Source organism: Falco peregrinus, chromosome 3 (genome assembly GCF_023634155.1).
Source record: "Falco peregrinus isolate bFalPer1 chromosome 3, bFalPer1.pri, whole genome shotgun sequence".
Taxonomy (NCBI): Eukaryota; Metazoa; Chordata; class Aves; order Falconiformes; family Falconidae; genus Falco; species Falco peregrinus.
Window position 1 is genome coordinate 96,349,236 of NC_073723.1, and position 20,023 is coordinate 96,369,258.

Here is a 20,023-nt window from a genome sequence, read left to right on the forward strand (position 1 = left end):
ACTCTGTAGCAGGCTGGATTGCTCAATCAAAACATCTATTGGCATAACCCCAGATCATCTGATATTGCCTCAGCATTACTTCGCATTGGAGCAAAGGAACATGATGTTGGAAAAAGTTTATATGCCCCAAACATGTTGTCTCATGGCAGGAGATCCACACGAACAGACTCACAGCTGGAAGAGAGGGAGTTACCGAGTATTTCACTTTAGTCAGAGCCACGCCACAAGGTCTCATTGCATAAGCATGTTGTTATACCAAGTGCATGCATGGCTTTTAGAAACAAGAATGTCTCATCAGAAAATCTAAGGTTAGCTTAAGTAGCTTAAATAGCAGGTTTTGCTAACCCAGTTCCTTGTGGTGGATGTAAGCCTGGAGCTCACCACAACTCGTCCATGACACTTAGCAGAAACCATTTGGCAAATTTCAAATTTAGAAATGAAGAAAACATTGCTGCAAAAAACCTGATGGCTCTGACATTACTCTACACAGAGGCAAAAAATTATTTTCCTGCTTCTTATGTGTGAGTGCTGGTGGCCTTGCATGGTAGTGTGGTGTGCTGGACAGCCTTTCATAATTCTGAAACAGTGATGACTGATAGATTTGGGTGGTTCAAAAAAACACCAAGTTCCTGTAAGTGAAAAAATAGAATTAGAGGTAAACATCAGATCTTCCTGTCACAGCATGCACACACAGGAAGATTTACAGCTATATGATAGACACAGGGAGAATGCGGAGGAAGCAGGTAAGAACATACCCATAAGCTGAATTCAGGGGCACTGAAATATCATATAAATATAATATAATGCTAGTAACTATGGAATATGTCTGTTTAATCTTCAGGGTGCTGTGGAGCAGCTTCCATCTGCAAGCGGTTCACTACTTAGGCTGCTTCCATGTCAACAATGACAATGCAACTATTAATATCAAAAGTAAGAACAGCAGCTACCTACTATGCATCAGACAGATGCATGCGTTCTGCAGCAGAAAGGAAGCACGACCAGCAAAACAAGCCGTTTGTGGTGTCTGATCTGATCTCTTTGCAATATGCCAAGGGAGACTCTCTCTGAGCAGATGACTACACTCAGGTATTGCTTCTTCACTGTTCTGATTCTCAGTGTTTCTCTTCCATTTGTTTTCTATGCTGTTAATTTGCATGCACAAAGATCTCTTCAGAGGCTCAACTTCTCAGTGAGCGCAACTTTAGCAGAAGCCTGTAAAGCACTTATTGAAGACAGGGTGTTCTTTCTGAAGGAAAATGCTTTAAAAACATCATTCAGGGAATCCAGTTGCACAGAGTATGTCACGCAGAACCACTACGTGACCCGCACCCTCTCGGCTGAGGAGGCTGCCTTCCCCATCGCCTACGTCATGACCTTGCACAAAGAGTTTGAGACCTTCGAGAGGCTATTCAGAGCGGTTTACATGCCCCAAAACATCTACTGCATCCATGTGGACGCCAAGGCACCGGCCTCCTTCTGGCAGGCGGTGCGGCGCCTGCTGAGCTGCTTCCCCAACGCCTTCCTCGCCTCCCGGTCAGAGCGGGTGGTCTACGGAGGCATCTCCCGCCTGCGGGCTGACCTCCACTGCATGAGAGACCTGCTGGCCTCGGCCGTGCCCTGGCGCTACCTGCTCAACACCTGCGGCCAGGACTTCCCCTTGAAGACCAACCGGGAGATTGTCCGGTGGCTGAAGGGCCTCGGGGGGAAGAACCTCACCCCTGGGGTGCTGCAGCCCCCACACATCTCCGCCCGCACCAAATATGTGCACAGGGAGCAATTATACTCTTTATTTTCTTTCATGCTGTGGACATTTGTACGCAAGCCCCCTCCCCCGCACAACCTGACCATCTACTTTGGCTCCGCGTACGTGGCCGTCAGCCGGCCCTTTGTGGAGTTCGTGCTGGAGGACCAGCGTGCCATTGACCTGCTGGCCTGGTCCGAGGACACCTACAGCCCCGATGAGCACTTCTGGGTGACGCTCAACAGGATCCCGGGTGAGCACACTTTCACTTTTTGTTCTATAGGTGCACACGTGCATGCAGAGGTGTGCACGTGCACTCGCACACACACATATCTGAGGCTGACTTTGACAAAGCCTCGGTGAAAAATGTGATCAGATCATAACTGACGTAAAAGGCTGATCTATCAATAGGCTTATTGCCCTTTTTGATCATTGAGGGAGGGTGGACTGCACCGCGCGTGATGTGCACTGCCGTTCTGCGTCTGAGCAGCAAGAAGCTCAGGGCATCCAAGTTCAAATTGAAATCCTTGGACATTTCAGCTGGCTTAGGGCTTTTATCAGTAAAAATTGAGATGAAGAGAAAAGAAGGAATAAAGATTCAAATATAGAAGCTGTGTAAACGTAGTAGTGAAAGTGTTTTCTGCAAGATATTAATTTTTCTGAGGGGAATTTTATTTTTCCACAAAATTTTATCTCTTTCTATTATTCCAGAGCCAGAAAATCTGAGTTCAGGCTAGAACCTTCTTCTAGTCTTCATGTGCTTTTCTGTGGGCACACGTATATGCACACACACCAGCTCTCCCATAACGCCTGCAAAACCCCCAGGTGCTCATAGCTGTTGCCTGAACTCCATTGCACACGGTCAAATATTTGTTCAGAGAAACAGAATCAGAGCCAGTATTTTCATCTTTGCCTTATGTATCTACAATTAATTTTACTTTGTTCATATGATTGTGAAAGGATCAGAAGATGCACAGGCCTTCTCCAGCATGCACGTCGCTTTTAGAAGCACCTGGTAGGAATTTACTGCTCCTGACTCCCTAGAACTTCACAGCAGCCCAAAGCAGGGATATGAGGAATGGAAGCAAGGATACATTTCTTCTCTTGTGTTTTTTTTTCCTTTCCACTTTCTCTCTACTGTAATTGCGGGAAATGAAAATGGGGCAGTAACAGAGAGGCAGGGCATGTCTACTTTAATCTAAGCAGCAGACTGTGGGTTCGTTTTGCAAGGCCAGTCTGCTTTCAAATTACCACATAACCCTCTACAAGAACAGTGCTTGCTCTTCCCATAATGATATTCTGCATCTGGCGTGCACAAGATACACAAATGGTGTAATCATTAGCATACATTATTTGTAGCTAGCTGGCTTTTCCAGGAAGCTGGTTGCTGTGATCTTGTTATAGCTTATTGCCTCAGAAGCAATAAACCTGGGACCAGAGATGTTTTCCACAATCAGAAAGCTTTAGGTGGTTGCCTTTTGCTGTACTGCACTGTGTAGCTTACATAGGCTGTACATTTCATTGTTTATTTCCACAAATATCACCGTATGCTTTCCATTATGGCACACTGGTGTAACATTTTTTCGTGCTTGTTCTCTTTGCATCTGAAAGATGCAACATTTCCATGGCAGGTATGTTTTTTTCCTCTTCCTTGTTTTCCCTGCCATTACATTAGGGATGTAAAATGTGGCCATGAAGCTCTGACAGAGGTACTCAGGAGCTGCTGCTGTCCAGGATTTTGAATCCAATCTTGTAAGTGTAGCACAGGGTGTGAGACACTCCTCTGAATGTGTCTGAGTCAGATCGAGAGCTCTGAGTGATGCTGGAGTGAGAAGTCATCCCTCCCAGTGCATGGGTGTTAGCCTGGGACTCAGTTCCTGCCTCTAACAAAAACCTCTCGTCCAAGTTTAACCAAACCATTTTCTTTTAGCTTTTCAGGCATATCAAAGGGAAATAATGGTATCAGGCAGTGGTCTAGCTGTTAGAACCAATAGCTGGAGGCCCCCAGGCTAGCAGAGAGATCATTTAAGGACCAGTTTGGATGGACAGCATATCATGAAAGATCTAAATCAAACAGATATTTGTGGTTTCAGACAGCTGTGATAATCTCAGTTCAGATAAAAGATTAAAAAAGACTGTTTGGCCCCCAAATCTTAAAATAGCATGCTTATTACCCAGAGTCATGCAATGAAGACCAAGATTTCTTTTAGCCCCCTAAAGGCTAAAGACCTAGAGGCTCAGAGGAGACCTCATCGCTCTCTACAACTGCCTGAGAGGAGGCTGTAGCGAGGTGGGTGTCAGTCTCTTCTCCCAAGTAACAAGTGATAGGACAAGAGAAAATGGCCTCAAGTTGGGCCAGGGGAGGTTTAGATCGGATATTAGGAAAAATTCTTCACTGAAAGGGTTGTCACGCTTTGGAACAGGCTCCCCAGGGAAGCGGTTCACTCATCATCCCTGAGATATTTAACAGATGTGTAGATGTGGTGCTTAGGGATGTGGTTTATTGGTGGATTTGGCACTGCTAGGTTTATGGTTGGACTTGGTGATCTCAAAGGTCTTTTCCAACTAAATGATTCTATGATTTTATGACTTTCAATTCCCATTCAGTTGCTTTTCAAATAACAGTCTTATCTTTGGTATTTACCTCAGGCCACTTACCTCCCACATGACTCCCGTGTGACAGAAAATTTTTGAAAGTCACTTTTCAGATAAGCAAGAGAAGCACGGGGCAGTTAAAGGAAAGCATTTGCAAAATATGTAGGCCTGAAGTGGCTGGCCCTAAATGACTTGCCCCAGGTCTCACAAGAAACACATACCACCGCAGTGCAGGTTAGTGGCCACGTCCCAGGCCAGCAGTGTGAGCACGCAGAGCAGAAATGGGGTTCTGGTTGCCTTGGGAGAGGTGTGCGTCCACAGCCCATGCTACAGAGTCCTTCAGGGGAACTTTCCTGAATCCTCTTCCGAGCCAAAGTCCTGTCTCCACTTCCATGCGATATGGTCACAGCATATGCATGACTTGGGATGCAGGCAGTCTCAGGTGATAACCCTTCATACTCACTGACACACACGTTGATGCACACATACGCTGGTCCCCTAGTAACTTACACATTGTTCAAGTGGGAAAATAAAGTCAGGAGAAGTAATAGCAGCACTTCTCATACAGATGTGAGCGTGCAAGATGCTTTTACAAGGGGGATCGGTACTATTATTTCCCATTCACAGCAGCAGGCAGAAAGGGGTGAAATGGTATTCCCAAGGTCTTCAACCGGCACTGGAGCACTGACACCTGACTCCCAGTCTAATGCACTGGATTCAGCTGCTTTTTGGGAATTGGCTCACCTGCAAGATAACACATGTGGTTGCACCGGCCCCACTCCTTTACTAAGGGTGAGTGTGCACAAGGTGGCTGAGCACTAAGAGCTGGTTGTTGCCAAAACAGGAAATTTTCTCCTGCTCATCTCTTTCCACTCCCTTCTGCCCACCAGTCCTGTGCCAGGAGCTTTGCCAATTCAACTCACTAGATCTGAGGAAAAACAAGTCTCCTTTTTTTTCTGACTGAGTGTATGAATTGAATTGACTTGGTGGAGGATCTGGCCAGCACGGAAGTCAGCACAAATTAAAGCTGGGGGCGAACACACAGATGTGAGCAAAAAGGAGAGGAAAATGGGAAGGAGAGGAGGAACAAGAGCCAGACCTTCCCTTTTCAGTGACAGTGAGACATGAGCCTGGCTCATGCCACCTTCTACAATGCCACCTGTGTACAGATATTTTTTTAACATCTGAACTTGGAAGGGTAGGGCAGGATATTTAAAGGCATTGCATGTGTTTTACCGGTACTAACAGTTTCTCTACAATTTTCACCCCAATGCAGACGAGATGTATTTGGGGAATGCAGTACTGCTAACTGAACATATTTTTGTTATTGCATTTAAGACTTTTTCTAGGAAATGAGGATATGGAGATACAAACTTTAAAGTCCCATGGGTTATATCACTCTTGCAAACTTTGCCTGTTTAAAACTCACATGCTCAGGTCTTTGTGCTACAGATTTTGTCTATAGGAAGTTCTTTCACGTTGATCCCAGCGAAACAAGTCATGGCTTTGTCTGCTTTAATCTTCAAGATTATCCCATGCACACCCTCCAACTGACGAGTAAGCTATAAGGAAATATTCAAGAGTGCATCCTCAATGCCAAAATAAATGTTAAAAGGACTAGCCCATAGTCTGATGAACAAATGTCACCTGTGTGCCACAGGTAGTTTACTGCAATATCCTGTAAAAATAGCATCTATTTTCCACTTTGACCTTTCTGCTAGGGGTGCTGCTGGCATCAGGTTCATCTGTACAGATGATCTTTGTCTTAAATGATCTGGGTTAACACCAGCCTGGAAAATGTAAAAGAGTTCATTTGTAATCAGTCATTGCCCTGGATCACTACGTATCCTATAAATGGCTGTGCTGGCAGGACCGAAAGGGCTCGGTGGTTATGGGAACAGCCAGGGTGTTCCAGGGACAGGGAATAAATCAAAGGCCAGCAGTATGTATTTAGGTAAGAGGCTCATCTCCCAGAGTACTTTAACCACCATCTTCATCCTTTCTCTCAAAACTGTGACTGAATACACTTGTGCACATGGTAAATATTTCTCCTAGTCTCCTGCACCTGTTCTGCAAATTTCTTGTTCAGGTTTCTCCCAAATTCAGGCATACCAAGAATGTCCTATATTATCCAGACCATTTCCGTGGTCCCTCTTGACAACATCTTGGCAAGCTGGTCTCTGTCCTCTCTGCTCTGTTGCAAAGAGACCAGAACTATTACTGCAGGCTGGGAAACACAGCCGAGATGCTGCCTCCTACCTGCTTCACCAGGGTGCATGCAATGGCTCCTGATGCTCAGCAGTGTGTAACAGGCACTGCCTCTAGCTTCAAAACATCACCAACATGCATGGAGACGCTGTACTGAAAAGGAAAATGAGGTCTTAGATATTTAGTCACAAAAAGATGCTGGCAGAGCATTCTCTCCTCCACAAGCTCTCTGACCAGAGCCAGCCCTGAGGTGCCCTTCACTCTCCTCACTAGGGGTTATGAAGGATCTCTGTTCCTAGGAAGAGCTGTTACATCGGAGGCCACGGCTACAGCTGGATTTAGAAGTGAACTGCAGTCAAAACTCAATAAACCAGGTGAAGAAGCAGAGAAGTTTTGGGGGGACTCTTCTGCGAGCACACTGGACAGATGCCGCGGAGTGTTGCATGGCGATGTCCACGCTGGACAAACACTACAAGCTTTCTAGGCATAACAAGAAACCCAGCTATGACCAGAAGAAACTGGGTTTTGCATCTGCACTCTGATGCTTTTGGGGAAGGATTATTCCTAGCAGGGTGCTGCTCCCCCTGGGGTTCGCTCTGTGGCTCCACAGAAATTGCATCAGCGCAACTGAAGGGCCTGTGCGGAGCCATGAACAAGAGGAGCAAGAACTTCAGGAATATGCTTCATGTGGCATTGTCACTGAGGAGCTGAGGAATCACCACCATGCAGCTAGCTGGTGTGCCTCCAAAAGGCATGGCGTTGCTGCACAGACACAGCATAGCACTCTTGACGCAGGCTTTGCACAGACACATTTACTTTGCTGATTGTGGAATGAAAATGAACGTTTTAGTTGGGAGCAGAAGCGTGCTTCTGAAGTGCTTTCCATCCAGCTGTTCCCCTCTTATGGTACGCTAGTTTTATTCAGATAATGGTCTTAGTGCGCAAGTGGATTCCTTCTTTGGTGGAACCAAACCAAAAGATGTACATTAGCAGCACATCCAGTGCACTGCAGCAGCCAAGAGGGGCACAAAGATCTCAGCTGGGGAGCAGCCTGCACCACTGCCAAGCACAATGCTGGTCCTAAAAAGCACACTAGCAAGTATGTGCCAGTAGAAGACTCCAAAATGTCATGGGCTCATGTTGCATAAGTAGCTAGGTGATGCCTGCTCTGCCGCAGCTGCTGTCTCCTGCCAGCATGCCATTTTGGTTGGTCCTTATTCAGCTCTACGTTTCTCCTGCTTCAATATCCTTTCTTTGCTCTCCATCTCTTGCCATTTCCCCCATGCTGAACTTCACCTGTTTTTCAATGTTCCCCTTTCCTCTTGCTTTCCTTTCCTGAGGGTAAGTGTAAGAGATTGCAGGTTCTGGCGCTCACCCAGGATCCTTGTTCCTGGATACCACAAAAAACCACCCTGCATGTCGGGGTCTGCAGCAGGTCATCAGGGTCTGACACATGTACTATCTAAGATAGAGAAACCATATGTAAAAATAATAAATGCCATTTTGGCCATTTTGTCAGAACGCAGCCATGTAGATCAGTGTTTTTATGTCCGTCTCGACTTGCGTTGCCACATCTGCATGAGAACATTCACATCCAGACACTGCTTCTTCCATCTCATCCCAAGTCCAGCACCAATAACCCCATCCCAGCACCCATGCCTTCCAACTCAGGTGCACGTATGGCAGGGAAGTGTGGCAACACACTAGGCTACTGGGGGATCGCTTGTCTGGGGCATCAGTCTTGGTTTTGCCGAGGTGTGATGAGTATTGCAAGCCCTAATATAAGAGCTGGTAAATCCCTAGCAAGCCCTTCAGGCTATGAGCTGCAAGAGAAAGTCTGCATGTGGCAACTGGCTGTTACAGCAGTCACCCACCCATTCCCTGCCTGGTACAAGTGCCCAGGTACGTTCTGGCAACTGGGCAAGGCTGCAGATGCATCCTGCCATGTTAGAGCAGCCCTTCTAAGCTTCCATGACAAGACCTTAGCATGTGGTTCTTTTCTCTCCCTGAAAATGCTGGCGATGTAGCAACGGTGCCATGCTCAGCATTTCTTTGTTCCCTGTTACTGCAGAGAGCAACAGCAACTAGCCTGGGGTGGTTTGCCTTCACACGGGGTGCGAGGTGGTTAGCTACAGTAATGCACCTCTCATCCCCACTCATTATGGCTGGCACAAAATTCACCCAGCCACGCACGGGCAGTACGGTGCCACCTCTGGGTTGTGCCTTGGTCACACACATCCCTCCAGAGAGATCAGGAGTGGTGCTTGGCAGTCACTCGGTGTAAGGGAAGCTGGGGGCTTGCAGGGAAAGTGCCAGGGCAGAACCACGTTTATTCCTGGTTTCTACAAGAAGCCTTCAGAATGGGGACCAGGTGTGGATCACGTGTCTTATAGAAGGGGGAAAAAAAAGGAGCACCTTGCCACTTTTGCTCTTGTGCCAGCCCAAAAAGGTCATTGGGTGCACAGCATGCCATCGCTACCTGCTGCAAAACCAGGCAAACTTTCGCATCAGCATGAATACCAGGCAGGTGATTACTAGAGGGGTAGCCCACAGTGTCCTGTGCAAGCCCACAAACCCAGACCGCTCTCTGAGCTCGCTGGGCAGGCCACAGAACCACGGAGCCTCCAGCAGCTTCCCATCGAGCACAGGCACCCAGGGACATTAGCAGCCTCAACCCCCTATCTTTGAGTGAAGTTTTTTCTCCTGTTGCTGCTAATCTGGCACAGAAACTGGGAATCTATGGAAGGTGACGTTGCATTCTAGCTGGTGCTTACTTTTCCAAGAATTCATTCACCTGTGCCAACCACCATTTTAAGTGTTTTTGACGCAGTTGTATATCGGGTCTAAGGGCAATGTTTCTCAGCTCTCTCCAAGCAGGATGAAGGTTGCTGACATCTTCATTCATTTTACCAATGATCGGGAAAGAATTAAAATGGTGGATAGTTTTCTTTGGAGTGTTAAACCACCCCCAAACCGTGAAAGTGTATGTGCACCATCCTGGTGGCAGGTCCTCAGCTGGGAGCTGAACGGTAGAGGGAAAAATGAGGAGGACAGCTGGCACAGTGTGTCTCAGGTAGTGGCAGGCATGTGGTGGGTGCCGCTGGGGGTCAAGCTGGCAGGCTGTCACGAGAGGTGGGAGGTGTCCTTGCAGTGTCACCGCAGTGCCTCTGAAGCAGTAGCTTTACACCCAAACAAGAGCTGGTGGCTCTCAAGGAACATTCCATTCACATCCCTTGGGTGTGGATGTGAGGTCTGAGAGTAAGACCGGAAAATTCTGACTAGCATTGCTAGCACGTTCATCAATCACATTAGCCAATTCCTTATTTTTAAGTGTTTATATGGCCATTTGCTTGTACAAGCAGGCCTGTGGGGTTTTTTTTCCAGACGATTTAGCTTGCACTGAGTTTCTCACTACAGCAACTTAATCATTCAAAACTACTTCGGTATCTTGTATATTCGGTATATTGTAGACAGGTCTGTGGAACAACCTTCTCCTCAATGCATGCATCATACTAATATGCACTATTGGGGTTCTGTTCTGCCTGGTAATGTTCCTTTTCCTTAGCTTAGTGCCCACCCTTCAAAAGACAGACAGAGATGCAGAAGCTTTTAGTATTGATTCCAGACTGTGATGCTAGCTGAATAAGCCATGTTCTAGAAAAAAGGTATTTTGTATCTGCGTCTGCAGCATTACTCATATAACTAATCCTTGTTCTCTCGTTCATATTCTCCATTATTATAATGAGACTTCCTGGTTGAGCAAGAACTTCTCATAGGAGTAAGGCATAAAAAATAGGGATTTTCCTGTGACTGTTACTGAGTTTCATGCCCACAAAGCTGTTGTAATCTCATAGTTAAAACCTTTCTCTTTTGAAAAACTTACTTAACCGAAGGTGTTGCAACACAGTTGCAGCAGTCACAAAAACTCACCTTCTTCACAGCAGAATTCCCTGGAAAATTACTCTTGTCCCCTGTCCACCAGATATTTGGTTCATCTGAGAAGATATAATTTAAAATAGCCTGTGGTCTCTGTGCAGTCTGCAGCCGCTGGATTTTAAGCGCTGCTTTCAGTAGGAACAATACTTTGCTTTACAACCAATTGTTTGCTTCTTACTAAAACACTACTTAGTGATGACAAGAGAAGGAAGGGTATGTCTTCAACAGGTCTTTTTGAAAAGTCACAGCTAAGAAATGGGCTTGTGTTCCTTTACTTGATTATCTTTACAACTATCAGACATTGGTATAATAAGGTTCAAACAGCACAAGCCCTTGAAGAACAGAATCAGATGGGAGTAATTTAAGGAAGAATTCTTTTCTTTCTAAATTCTGGCATCAGGTAATGTCTGTTCCCACTCCTGCATGTAAGCAACTAAACTTCAGTCCAGCTGCAGTAACAGAGACTTGTCTTGATGTTCCCAGATGCTGAGTTGCCAACATCCCTTGTTTTTGTTAGGGGGGAACTCCAGTCAGGCTGCTTGAATCTGTCTCCTTCCACCTATGAGCAGATTCATCTCCTAAAGGTACGTTACACGTGTTGAGAGACAAACCTGGCTGCCAGCACCCTGCCTGGGCAGCTGAGGTGGAAGCTGGCAGAACCATGCCTCATGGTGCCGGGGTGGGCACCGGCAGCTCCTGTGGAGCAGCAATCCCACTGGCTGTCCTCAGCCCAGGGTGTCCCCACAGGTCCAGCGGGCTCCCACTCTGGGAAGCAGGTGTCTCCTGAACAGCCTTGTGGAGTTCAGCTCGTCTCAGGTGGGACTGCAACCCTGCCAAAGACCCTGGGGTTAATCTATGGGTCAATAACTGCTCAGGAAAATTTGTCTTTCAAGATGTATCATCAAATGAAGCTACTACAGCTGAGACCTTCTCCTTCTTATCCATCAGATGATTCAACGCAGGAGCTGCAGTTTGGAAAAGAGCTGGATAAAAGTACAGTGAGCAATTCATGCCGAAGTTTCTGTTAACTTTCACCATCAGCACCACTTCGCAAACAAACTGTATTTATAAGAACAAGCCCCCGAACAGTGTACAAATCTGAAATCAGTTGCTGAAACAAATATTTCAAGGAAAATATGGTAAATCCATTTTTTTCCCAGTGCTGAGCTATGCTTTCCCCCGCTCTTTAATTAACTTCCAGAAATGCCTAGTTTACTCAATTTGGGTGATGGTGAATAATGTGGAGTCAGTAGTTCAGTATTTCTGGAAGGCAGTGCCTTCCAGTGCTTTTGTGGATGTCCTGGGGTCGTTCCTGTTTTGTCAGTCATCTTTCTGCTTTCCCACTGTGTCAGCATTTACCAAGTCTATCCACACACCACATTTACTACCATCTGTTACAAACAGGTTTTTAATTTGGGATGGTAATGCACATTCCAGCCCATTTAAAGTGTTTATCCCCTGCCATCACTGCCTCTTTTTGTCTTTTATAAAGTGTTATCTTTAGCTTAATGCTTTCTGTGGAAGAGTAACTTTTTCTGAATTTTCCCCAGGACAAACCCACACTTTTTGGCATGTTATTTTATTTGCTAATGACCCAATATACAGATATACAGAGGGGGAAAAATAGAGTCATGAAGTTCTGGTTACAGCTGCCGCCTATCTCTGTTTATGGCAAAGTGTTGTGGTGGTTCTGCTGGAGGATCATACAGTCTTTTTGCATCTGATATAAAAGTCATGAGTCGGTATTTGCAAACCACCACCCTTACTTACCAGGAACGAGCTATCCTTAAAAACACAGAGCAAAGCAAGCAAACAGAAAAAACCCCAGCCCTGATGTTTAACCTTTCTCCCATCCATTTTCTTAAACCCCCCCCGAACTCCAACCCCAACCCCCCCCGACATTGTTCAGTGCCTTTAGGGTCTCATTTGTCCCTCACTGTGCTTCTCTTCAAGCTCACAAACAAAATAGTTGTTGGGTTATAGTAACTGCAGAGGTACTGTACTTGTTGCCGTCTAGGAAAGGAACAGAAAAAACGCAAAACAGTAACAAAATCTCACTTTGCTTTCACCTTTTATTTTCAGAAAACACCAAGGTTAGGATGATGACACACTCTTGGCTGCTGTTTCAGCACTGAGGGTTTCTTGTGTGTGCTGCAGTCACCAGCTGAAACTGCGCTTTACAGAACTGCTGGCAAATCACCTCATTTAGGATTGTGGTTAACCAGCAAAATAAACAGCCTAGATTAGTACACTTTTTAAATGAAGTTATGACAATCTGGAAGATGAGCTGATTAGAGTTAAAGAAAGAGAGAGGTCAGAACTGGAGATTAAAATGTCAATTTTATTTTAGTTAAAATCATGTTTGAAGGGCTCAGCTTCCTTGTCTTTGCACAGGTCCCACAACCCCAAACCGGTGCTATTATGCATTTTGTACAAGCTCGGAAAGTCTTTGTTATCATCGCAGAGTAAATCAAGGAAAATGGCTGTCTTTTCTGTGTAGGGAGTTAGTACAAGTGACAGATAATAATACAAATATTATGAAGACGTTTTCATAAAAGGCTGCGCGGTTCCCTCCCTGCCACTCACACAAGCATTCCCCTTAAAGGGAAAACAGGAGGAACCAGGATTAACAGGCTTTAAATGTCCCTTTTAAAAATCTGGAAGAAAAATACTTGAACGTGTCTAGCTTTTCAAACAGCTTAACTTTTGCATCAGCTACGATTAGGCTGATATCAGGGGTTATTAGTATTTATTAATACTTACTATTGTTATTACTGGTGGACTCCCCACTCCCGGTGTGTACTACAGATTGACGAAAATGACTGAGTGTTGCCAGGGAGGAGGGCTGGGTGCTGGGGGGGGGGCTTGGGGGGGTGCTGAGCAGGTGGGGGCAGCTCACCTTGTCCCCCAGCTCACCTTGTCCCCCCTGCTCACCTTGTCCCCCCTGCTCGAGCCTCCTGCTGCATCGGGGGGAGCGGGGAGCAGCTGCCTTGGGACAAATCCTGTCCCCCCTGGCCACCGCCACCATCAGTGCTGGTGCACTTGTTAAACAGCTTGAGCCCCAGGTACGCCCCGGCGGTGACGCTCGCAGTAATTCTTTGCATTTGAGCAAGTCAGTCTTTTTCATTTGCTTTTCTGCTTTGTTATGGGAAAGCAGAAACGACGCCCGCATTTTTGTACTTGCTGGCATGCCACTTGGCTCGCCACGCCTTGCCTGCTCTGCCTTCTGACAGCTCAGGTGCAGTGGGGGGCACTGCTTGCTGGGCAGGAAAGAGTACAAGATGGGTAGGTTTGTCCCAAGCAGGTGAATAAGTTGCACGCAGGTGTTTGTGCTGCCGTGAGAAACCGGGGCTTTTCAGCTTTTCTCGGAGAAGTGGCTTGTCCATTGGGTGGGTTACAGAGTCTGTATCTGCACTTTGTTCTCCAGCAACTGAGCCAGTAAGAAAGACAAAATAATTTGCGGAAAGGCATGAGTTCATAGAAAGCTTTTATTATTTTATGCCTTTGGTTTTTTTGCTTTGATTTTGGTTTTGTTTGTGGGGTTTTTTTTTCTTTTTTTTTCCTGTATTCTGACAGCAGTTTTAGGAAATATTCCAATAAACTTCTATCACTGAATTGAATACAATACTGCAGTGCAGATCAGGCCAGGCGGTCTCCCGACCTGTACTCACCTGATCTGCTCTTGCTTTCGAAGGCAAACACCTCACCCCGTGGGCACGGTGCTACGGTTACTGCCTTGTGCTGAAGGTACGGCAATTCCCCCGACTCACAGCAGCTGCCTACACGTTGCATCCATGTTGCCTGTTTACTCTTCAGCTATTACCAACCACTGAATGTTCGGCATTTTCCCCTTAATGACTCAAAATGAGTGTTTGCCAGGTTATAGCTGGACAAAGAGAGGCACTCTTACTAGTTTATCTTCTAGATAGGTCCTGTGATCTGCCTAGGCTTGTATACATTATTATATAACTTTATAGGCTACAATTGAATTTCAGCGGTTCCATCCAGTTGGATCATGTTTGAATTTGTTCTGTTAGTCTCTTCTTAAAAAAAAAAAAAATTACCACTAAATTCATGTGAAAGCATTATATGTCGGTGACCCAGTGTTCAAATAGCACTTGGAGGGCCGTGCGGGTTGGGAAGACTCCATGGGTGACTACACACGCATGTGGTATCGTAGTGAGGCTGTTGCAAAAGAGGGATTTTATTTCTCGTGTGAAATGTCTAGATCTCTTGAGTTGACATTGTGTTTATGTCATGAAAGTTGCTTTCATTGAAGAAACTTGACAACAAGGTTAGCAGCCAGGCATCTGTTGATGCATATTCCTACGTATTGCACCCCAGCTCCGTAGGGAAAGGTCCCAGAGAGCGGACATACACCTGAACACATGGCTGCTGAAAGGATTAATTATCTGGTTTTCTGTTACCTAATTGCAGGTGTCCCAGGGTCCATGCCCAACGCATCGTGGGAAGGTAACCTGAAAGCAGTGAAGTGGATGGATATGGAAGAGGGCCATGGAGGTTGTCATGGTAATGTGTACATTTTTCTCCATTTCTTCTACCTGTTCATATAGTAAAAACCACGTGACTGCTGCCTTTGTATTCCTACAGCCTCTAACCATAATGTGAGCAAGTCTTTAGACAGTGCTTCATCAGCGAGATGACATTAAAAAGGAATCCTCTCCTTCATAGTCCGTATGTGAATGATAGCAGCCACATAAACAGAGAGAAAGCTGGAATAGTTGCTTCTTCATCAGTAGTTTTATAAGATATATCAGCCTTGGGAAGGTGGATATTTAGCAGCACTTAAGGCTCACATGAGTTTTAGCCCACTATGTTCTTGAAAACCTTGTGGGAATTTTCTTGCAGGTGGGTGGGAACAGCTCACACGTGTGTTCCGTGCTGGGATGCGGTTGTGCTGCAGCCAGCAGCAGCGCGCAGGGCAGGTGTCCTGGGTGAACCTGGACACATCTCAGCTCTCAGCTGGGTACCATGCCTGCTGGAGCCACAGCTGACGGGGAACCTATGGAGCTGTGGGCTGATGGTGATGGCTGAGCTTTGAGTTTTCCTCTGTCCTGCTACTTCAGGGCATGACATTAGCAGCAGATCATCCTCTGTACGGCACACTTAATTTTTCAGCCACTGGTTTGTACATTACATGCTGCTACTACTTCTGACATATCCAAGTGCGACAAGAAACGGGATACCAAAATGCTAATGATACAAATTTTATTTCAAGAATTCTTGATCCATAACATAGTTGTTTCTATTAAGGAGAAAAATTTTGAGAACTTCAGTCAGCTTCAATTACAGCAGTTTCACATTGGCATTTCTACATTGAAATCAGTGAAATTACACCAATATCACCCAGAATTAATCAGTGGAAAATCTAGTATGAGTAAAAGTATTGGTTTCTCTACACTGAAAGAAGGACATTTCCCTTTGCTGTGTTTCGTCCTTATCTGAGAAAGACTTTCAAGTATTAACACTTTTTTTCTGAGTTACCTCCTTATTTTGCTCATTATTTATTCTGCAGTAACTTTCTTCACTTCATCCCATCGTTCACAGTTATTCTCCCTGCATGCCCAGTAGGCCTGCTAGCGTGTTGGCTCTGTAGGTTATTCCTAGAGGCTTTGCAGATAAAGCTTCTCAAAAAGAATGATTTGGATCCTTGCTTCTGACATTGCTTTTTTTCTTTGTCTTTTGGCAGGCCATTATGTCAGAGGCATTTGTGTATATGGAACAGGTGACCTCAAGTGGCTTTTTAACTCCACCTGTATGTTTGCAAATAAGTTTGAGCTTAAAACATATCCCCTGACTGTAGAGTGCCTGGAGCTGAGGCATCGGCAGAGAACCTTGTCCCAGAGTGAGGTGCAGGTGGAACCCAACTGGTATTTTTAGCTAGCCCAACCCCAGGCTACGACATCCATAAAAGCGATCAAGAGAATAGCGGCAGCAATCTTAATTTCGGCTGTGCCAGAGGCAGAAACTCATGAGACGGGTTTCTTTAAGATGTTCTGTAGATGCAGCTTGGATTGGCTTGTCTCGCACTGCCTGCGAATCTCACCACGAGGTGCAATTTAACACCTGGAGGCCAAAATGTGAAAGATCCAACAAGAGACATGAGGGCAAAGCTCCTCTTGCAGCTGGAGGAGCTTAGCACTTTTGCCTTTTTGCATGTGCTGTTTTCCAGCCCCAGCTTTTGTCTTGCTCCACTGCCATCGCCACCTTTTACTATCAAAATATAAACAGTCATGCATCTCTAGCGCTTCTTGTGTCTAAAAGACAAGTGTGCACATTTGGTAAGCAAAAAGGTCACAGTCAGCAAGATCTCCCAAGCAGGAACACAGCTGCTGGCCGTACGTACAGATACCGTTTTGTCAAAGACACTGGTATTTACTGCAGAGAGCTGATGGAAAAGTACTGGAAATGGAATAAAGACACTTTGCTTCCCAGATCATACCTGTTCTTTCAATATCTGTCACAGCAAGCTTTGTAAGAGAAAACAGCATCTTTTACTAGATCTGTGGGTGTGACAAGAAAAACCAGACAGGCTTTCAGGCACAGGAGCCCTTCTCTGTGTCTGAAAAATGGGGGCTTCCATATTTGTCTTATTTGGCCAACTAACAGAACTGAATCACTTAAAAAAGCTCTCTACACGCAGATTTCAGCTCACCAGTGTCCTTAGATTGTCAAGTGTAAAGACACAGAGGGAGAGATGGAAAGCGGGGAAAGCAGTAGCAATATTCTGAAATTTGAAAAAAAATATATTTTCAGGACTGCAAGAGCAGTAACTGGGCTCTGGTGATAACTCAGTAATTCTTTGTCACCTTTTGGTAAGGCATGAGTGTTCTTCCTACGTTTCCTTCCTTTCATCTTCATATAATGGTTAATGCACATGCTTAACCTTGGGGTTTGCTTCATCACAGCCCTGGTTTTATTCCCCAATAACAGCCGCTAGAGGGGGGGCATCAAGTACCTGAGCAGATTTTCCCTTCCAAGTCTGCATAAGAAAAGACAGACAAACCCTCCACAGACTGGGCGTGCTGCAGCGGGGGAAAAATATCAGCGCTCGGGGGGGATTCGAATATGGCAAACAGAAGGTAAAAGTTACGGGTATGGGTCATCGTGTTCTTAAGAAGAAAGCAAGGAAGCAAAACTAGGAATGCTTCTTCTGTAGCTATGATGTTTGTATTTACAGGGCACATCAGCACCCTAGTCAGCCATAAATAGGGATGCCTGAACCTAAGGAGCGTGTGCTGCTCTCCCGTCTCCTGGACAAGCGATGATGGCTCAAAGAACACCTCCTGAATAACAGCAATTTTACCACCAACTTTATTAAACCATTGCTAATTTCAGGGTCTTCTAACAAACTGGATTGCAAACTGTTCCGAAATGACAGCACATCATATTTTGATGTCCTGAAGCATGGCCGGTGACCCGCAGGGAAGGTTCTGAACAGGCAGGATCTGCCTTAGTCAGCTTGTTCTGCATTTATAGCTCCAACACCTAATAATGCAGATCCCTGCAGAAAGGCACTGAGAATTTACCTCCAGAGCAGAACTTTGGTGGAAATCCTGTTCAGTTTTTTTGGAGGCGAGAAGAGGGCATTGCTAACTTGCTGCCGTGATGGCAGCTGAAGACAGAAGTATTTCAGAGAGAACCTGATCTTTTAAAAAGGGAGTTTTAAGGCATCTATCTTGAGAGGTCTGGACCCAGCTTTCCCTTCCCCAAGCTGACTATCCCCCAAAACTGAAACATCTCAAACAAAATAAAGGCATTCTCACCATTTTATATAAATATTTAAAGCAGCCCAGAGTACAAACACGGTTATATTTCATTGTTCAAACTCCACAGGCAAGTGCCAAAATATCACCCAACAGCAGAAGCAATAAGCGTGGCAGTTTGAAGCTATGGACATAGAAGGGTATTGTACTCTGAGCCTGAATAAATATAGATATTTTAAGACTGCGTTATATTACCTGTTTATGTAAGAACCCAGAAAAACCTCGCAGATTTCTGTCCAGCTGTGGTTTAGAGGCTTTGTTTTCATGAATGCTATTCCAGGTAATTTTTTTTCTGTAAGTAAATTCGTAAGTTTTCATTGTGTGACTGATTTTTGAGTGCAACATCTGCCTCATCAGCCTCTTCTTTCTTGAAAAACAAAGAATATTACAGTTAGCCACTGTAGGAGAGAGAAAAAGAATTTCTGGCAGCCGAGCTTAAGAAATACATCTAAACCAGTGAGACCTATTGGTACTAGTGGTACTTTGGAATAGCAGTAAGACAGGAAAAGGTGGAAAACTGGAGGAGGAAGGATGGTAGGAAGGATGTTAAGGAAGGTTTGCCTCCCGTGCACAGCAGTAACAACGACTCAGTTCAGCAGCCGTGGTGCAGCTCCATGGAGGAAGCTTGGTGCTCTGAGCAACCCATACCCATACTTCCTTGTTTTCTACAATTTTGGCAAGGCAAAAAAAAAAAAAAAAAAAAGTAAACTCTTTCTCAGTGCTACTTGTGCTGTCTTTCTGAATCAGTATGAACAGCAGAGCAAAGTTTTCAGTTCAGTCATTCACTGAGATGCTGACCGGGATGGGACATGCTGTCTCTAACGGGATTTCCAAGCAAGTTGGGCTTACCACTGAAGTCAGTTTGACTCGCTTATGTGACCCACTGGCTGCCTTTCTGTTTGTTGAGCTCCTAGAGACTTTTCATACACCTTGCCCAAGGAGCTGCAATCTCACTGTAAGGTGTAAGGCATGTGCAACTGCAGCCTTTTGACTCCGAGGAGAGTGGCTGTGCAGGGGGGCTGTGCACTCTCCATCTTTGGAGGGGCTCAGGACCCCACAGGACATAGCCCTGAAGTCACAACAAGTACATCTGCACAGGCTGTCATCACTTTGTGATTAGGATTCAGGCCCATGAACAAAAATCATCCGTCTCCTTTCCCCAACCTTTGTGCATTCCTAACATTGAGGATGTTTTTCCATACCGTATGATGCTGTAGCAGCAGCTCCATGACCCTGCAGACTTCTGTGCCTGTTCTAGATACTGCAATGCTTTTCCCCCATTCCCTGGCATCTCAGTTGAATATTCTAAAAATGAAAGAGAGAAGCAGCACTCGTTCCTCCTATGGCACTCCATATGTGAGGTAGGGAGGAGAGGATATTTGAAGGAGCTAGCATTGCACCTTCTGTCAGTGGCAGGAAAGAGACATCACCATTGCTTCACCCCTTGCTCGCTGTCACCTTGGCCTAGGAAAACTCTCAGAGTTATCATCAGGGTTTCTTTAACTGGTCTATTAATGCAAGTAGTCGTGCAAGACATGGAGTGCTCCTCTATATGGCTCTACAGCATAGTAGTTGGCTTTGCAGTGGGACATACGAGCTGACACGGCTGGTGCTTGCTAAGTCTCAAATTAAGTGGAACTTTCTCCTACTGGGTTTTAAAGTATCTGTTGGATGTGGGAGTTGAGAGTTTGTTCCCCAGTTTTTATCTTCCTAAGACACACTATTTCTTCAGGTCCAGTAGGCACCACCAGGTGCT

General features: G+C 45.5%; 1 protein-coding gene across 1 annotated transcript; it reads left to right on the plus strand.

Moving 5' to 3' along the window:
- Window positions 1–852: 852 nt before the first annotated feature.
- GCNT2 (glucosaminyl (N-acetyl) transferase 2 (I blood group)) lies at window positions 853–16,928 on the plus strand. The gene is made up of 3 exons (XM_005239102.3): window positions 853–1,994; window positions 14,918–15,010; window positions 16,191–16,928. Exons 1-3 carry the CDS (start codon window positions 1,046–1,048, stop codon window positions 16,379–16,381), a joined length of 1,233 nt encoding a protein of 410 aa, XP_005239159.3. The 5' UTR covers window positions 853–1,045; the 3' UTR covers window positions 16,382–16,928.
- Window positions 16,929–20,023: the final 3,095 nt, after the last annotated feature.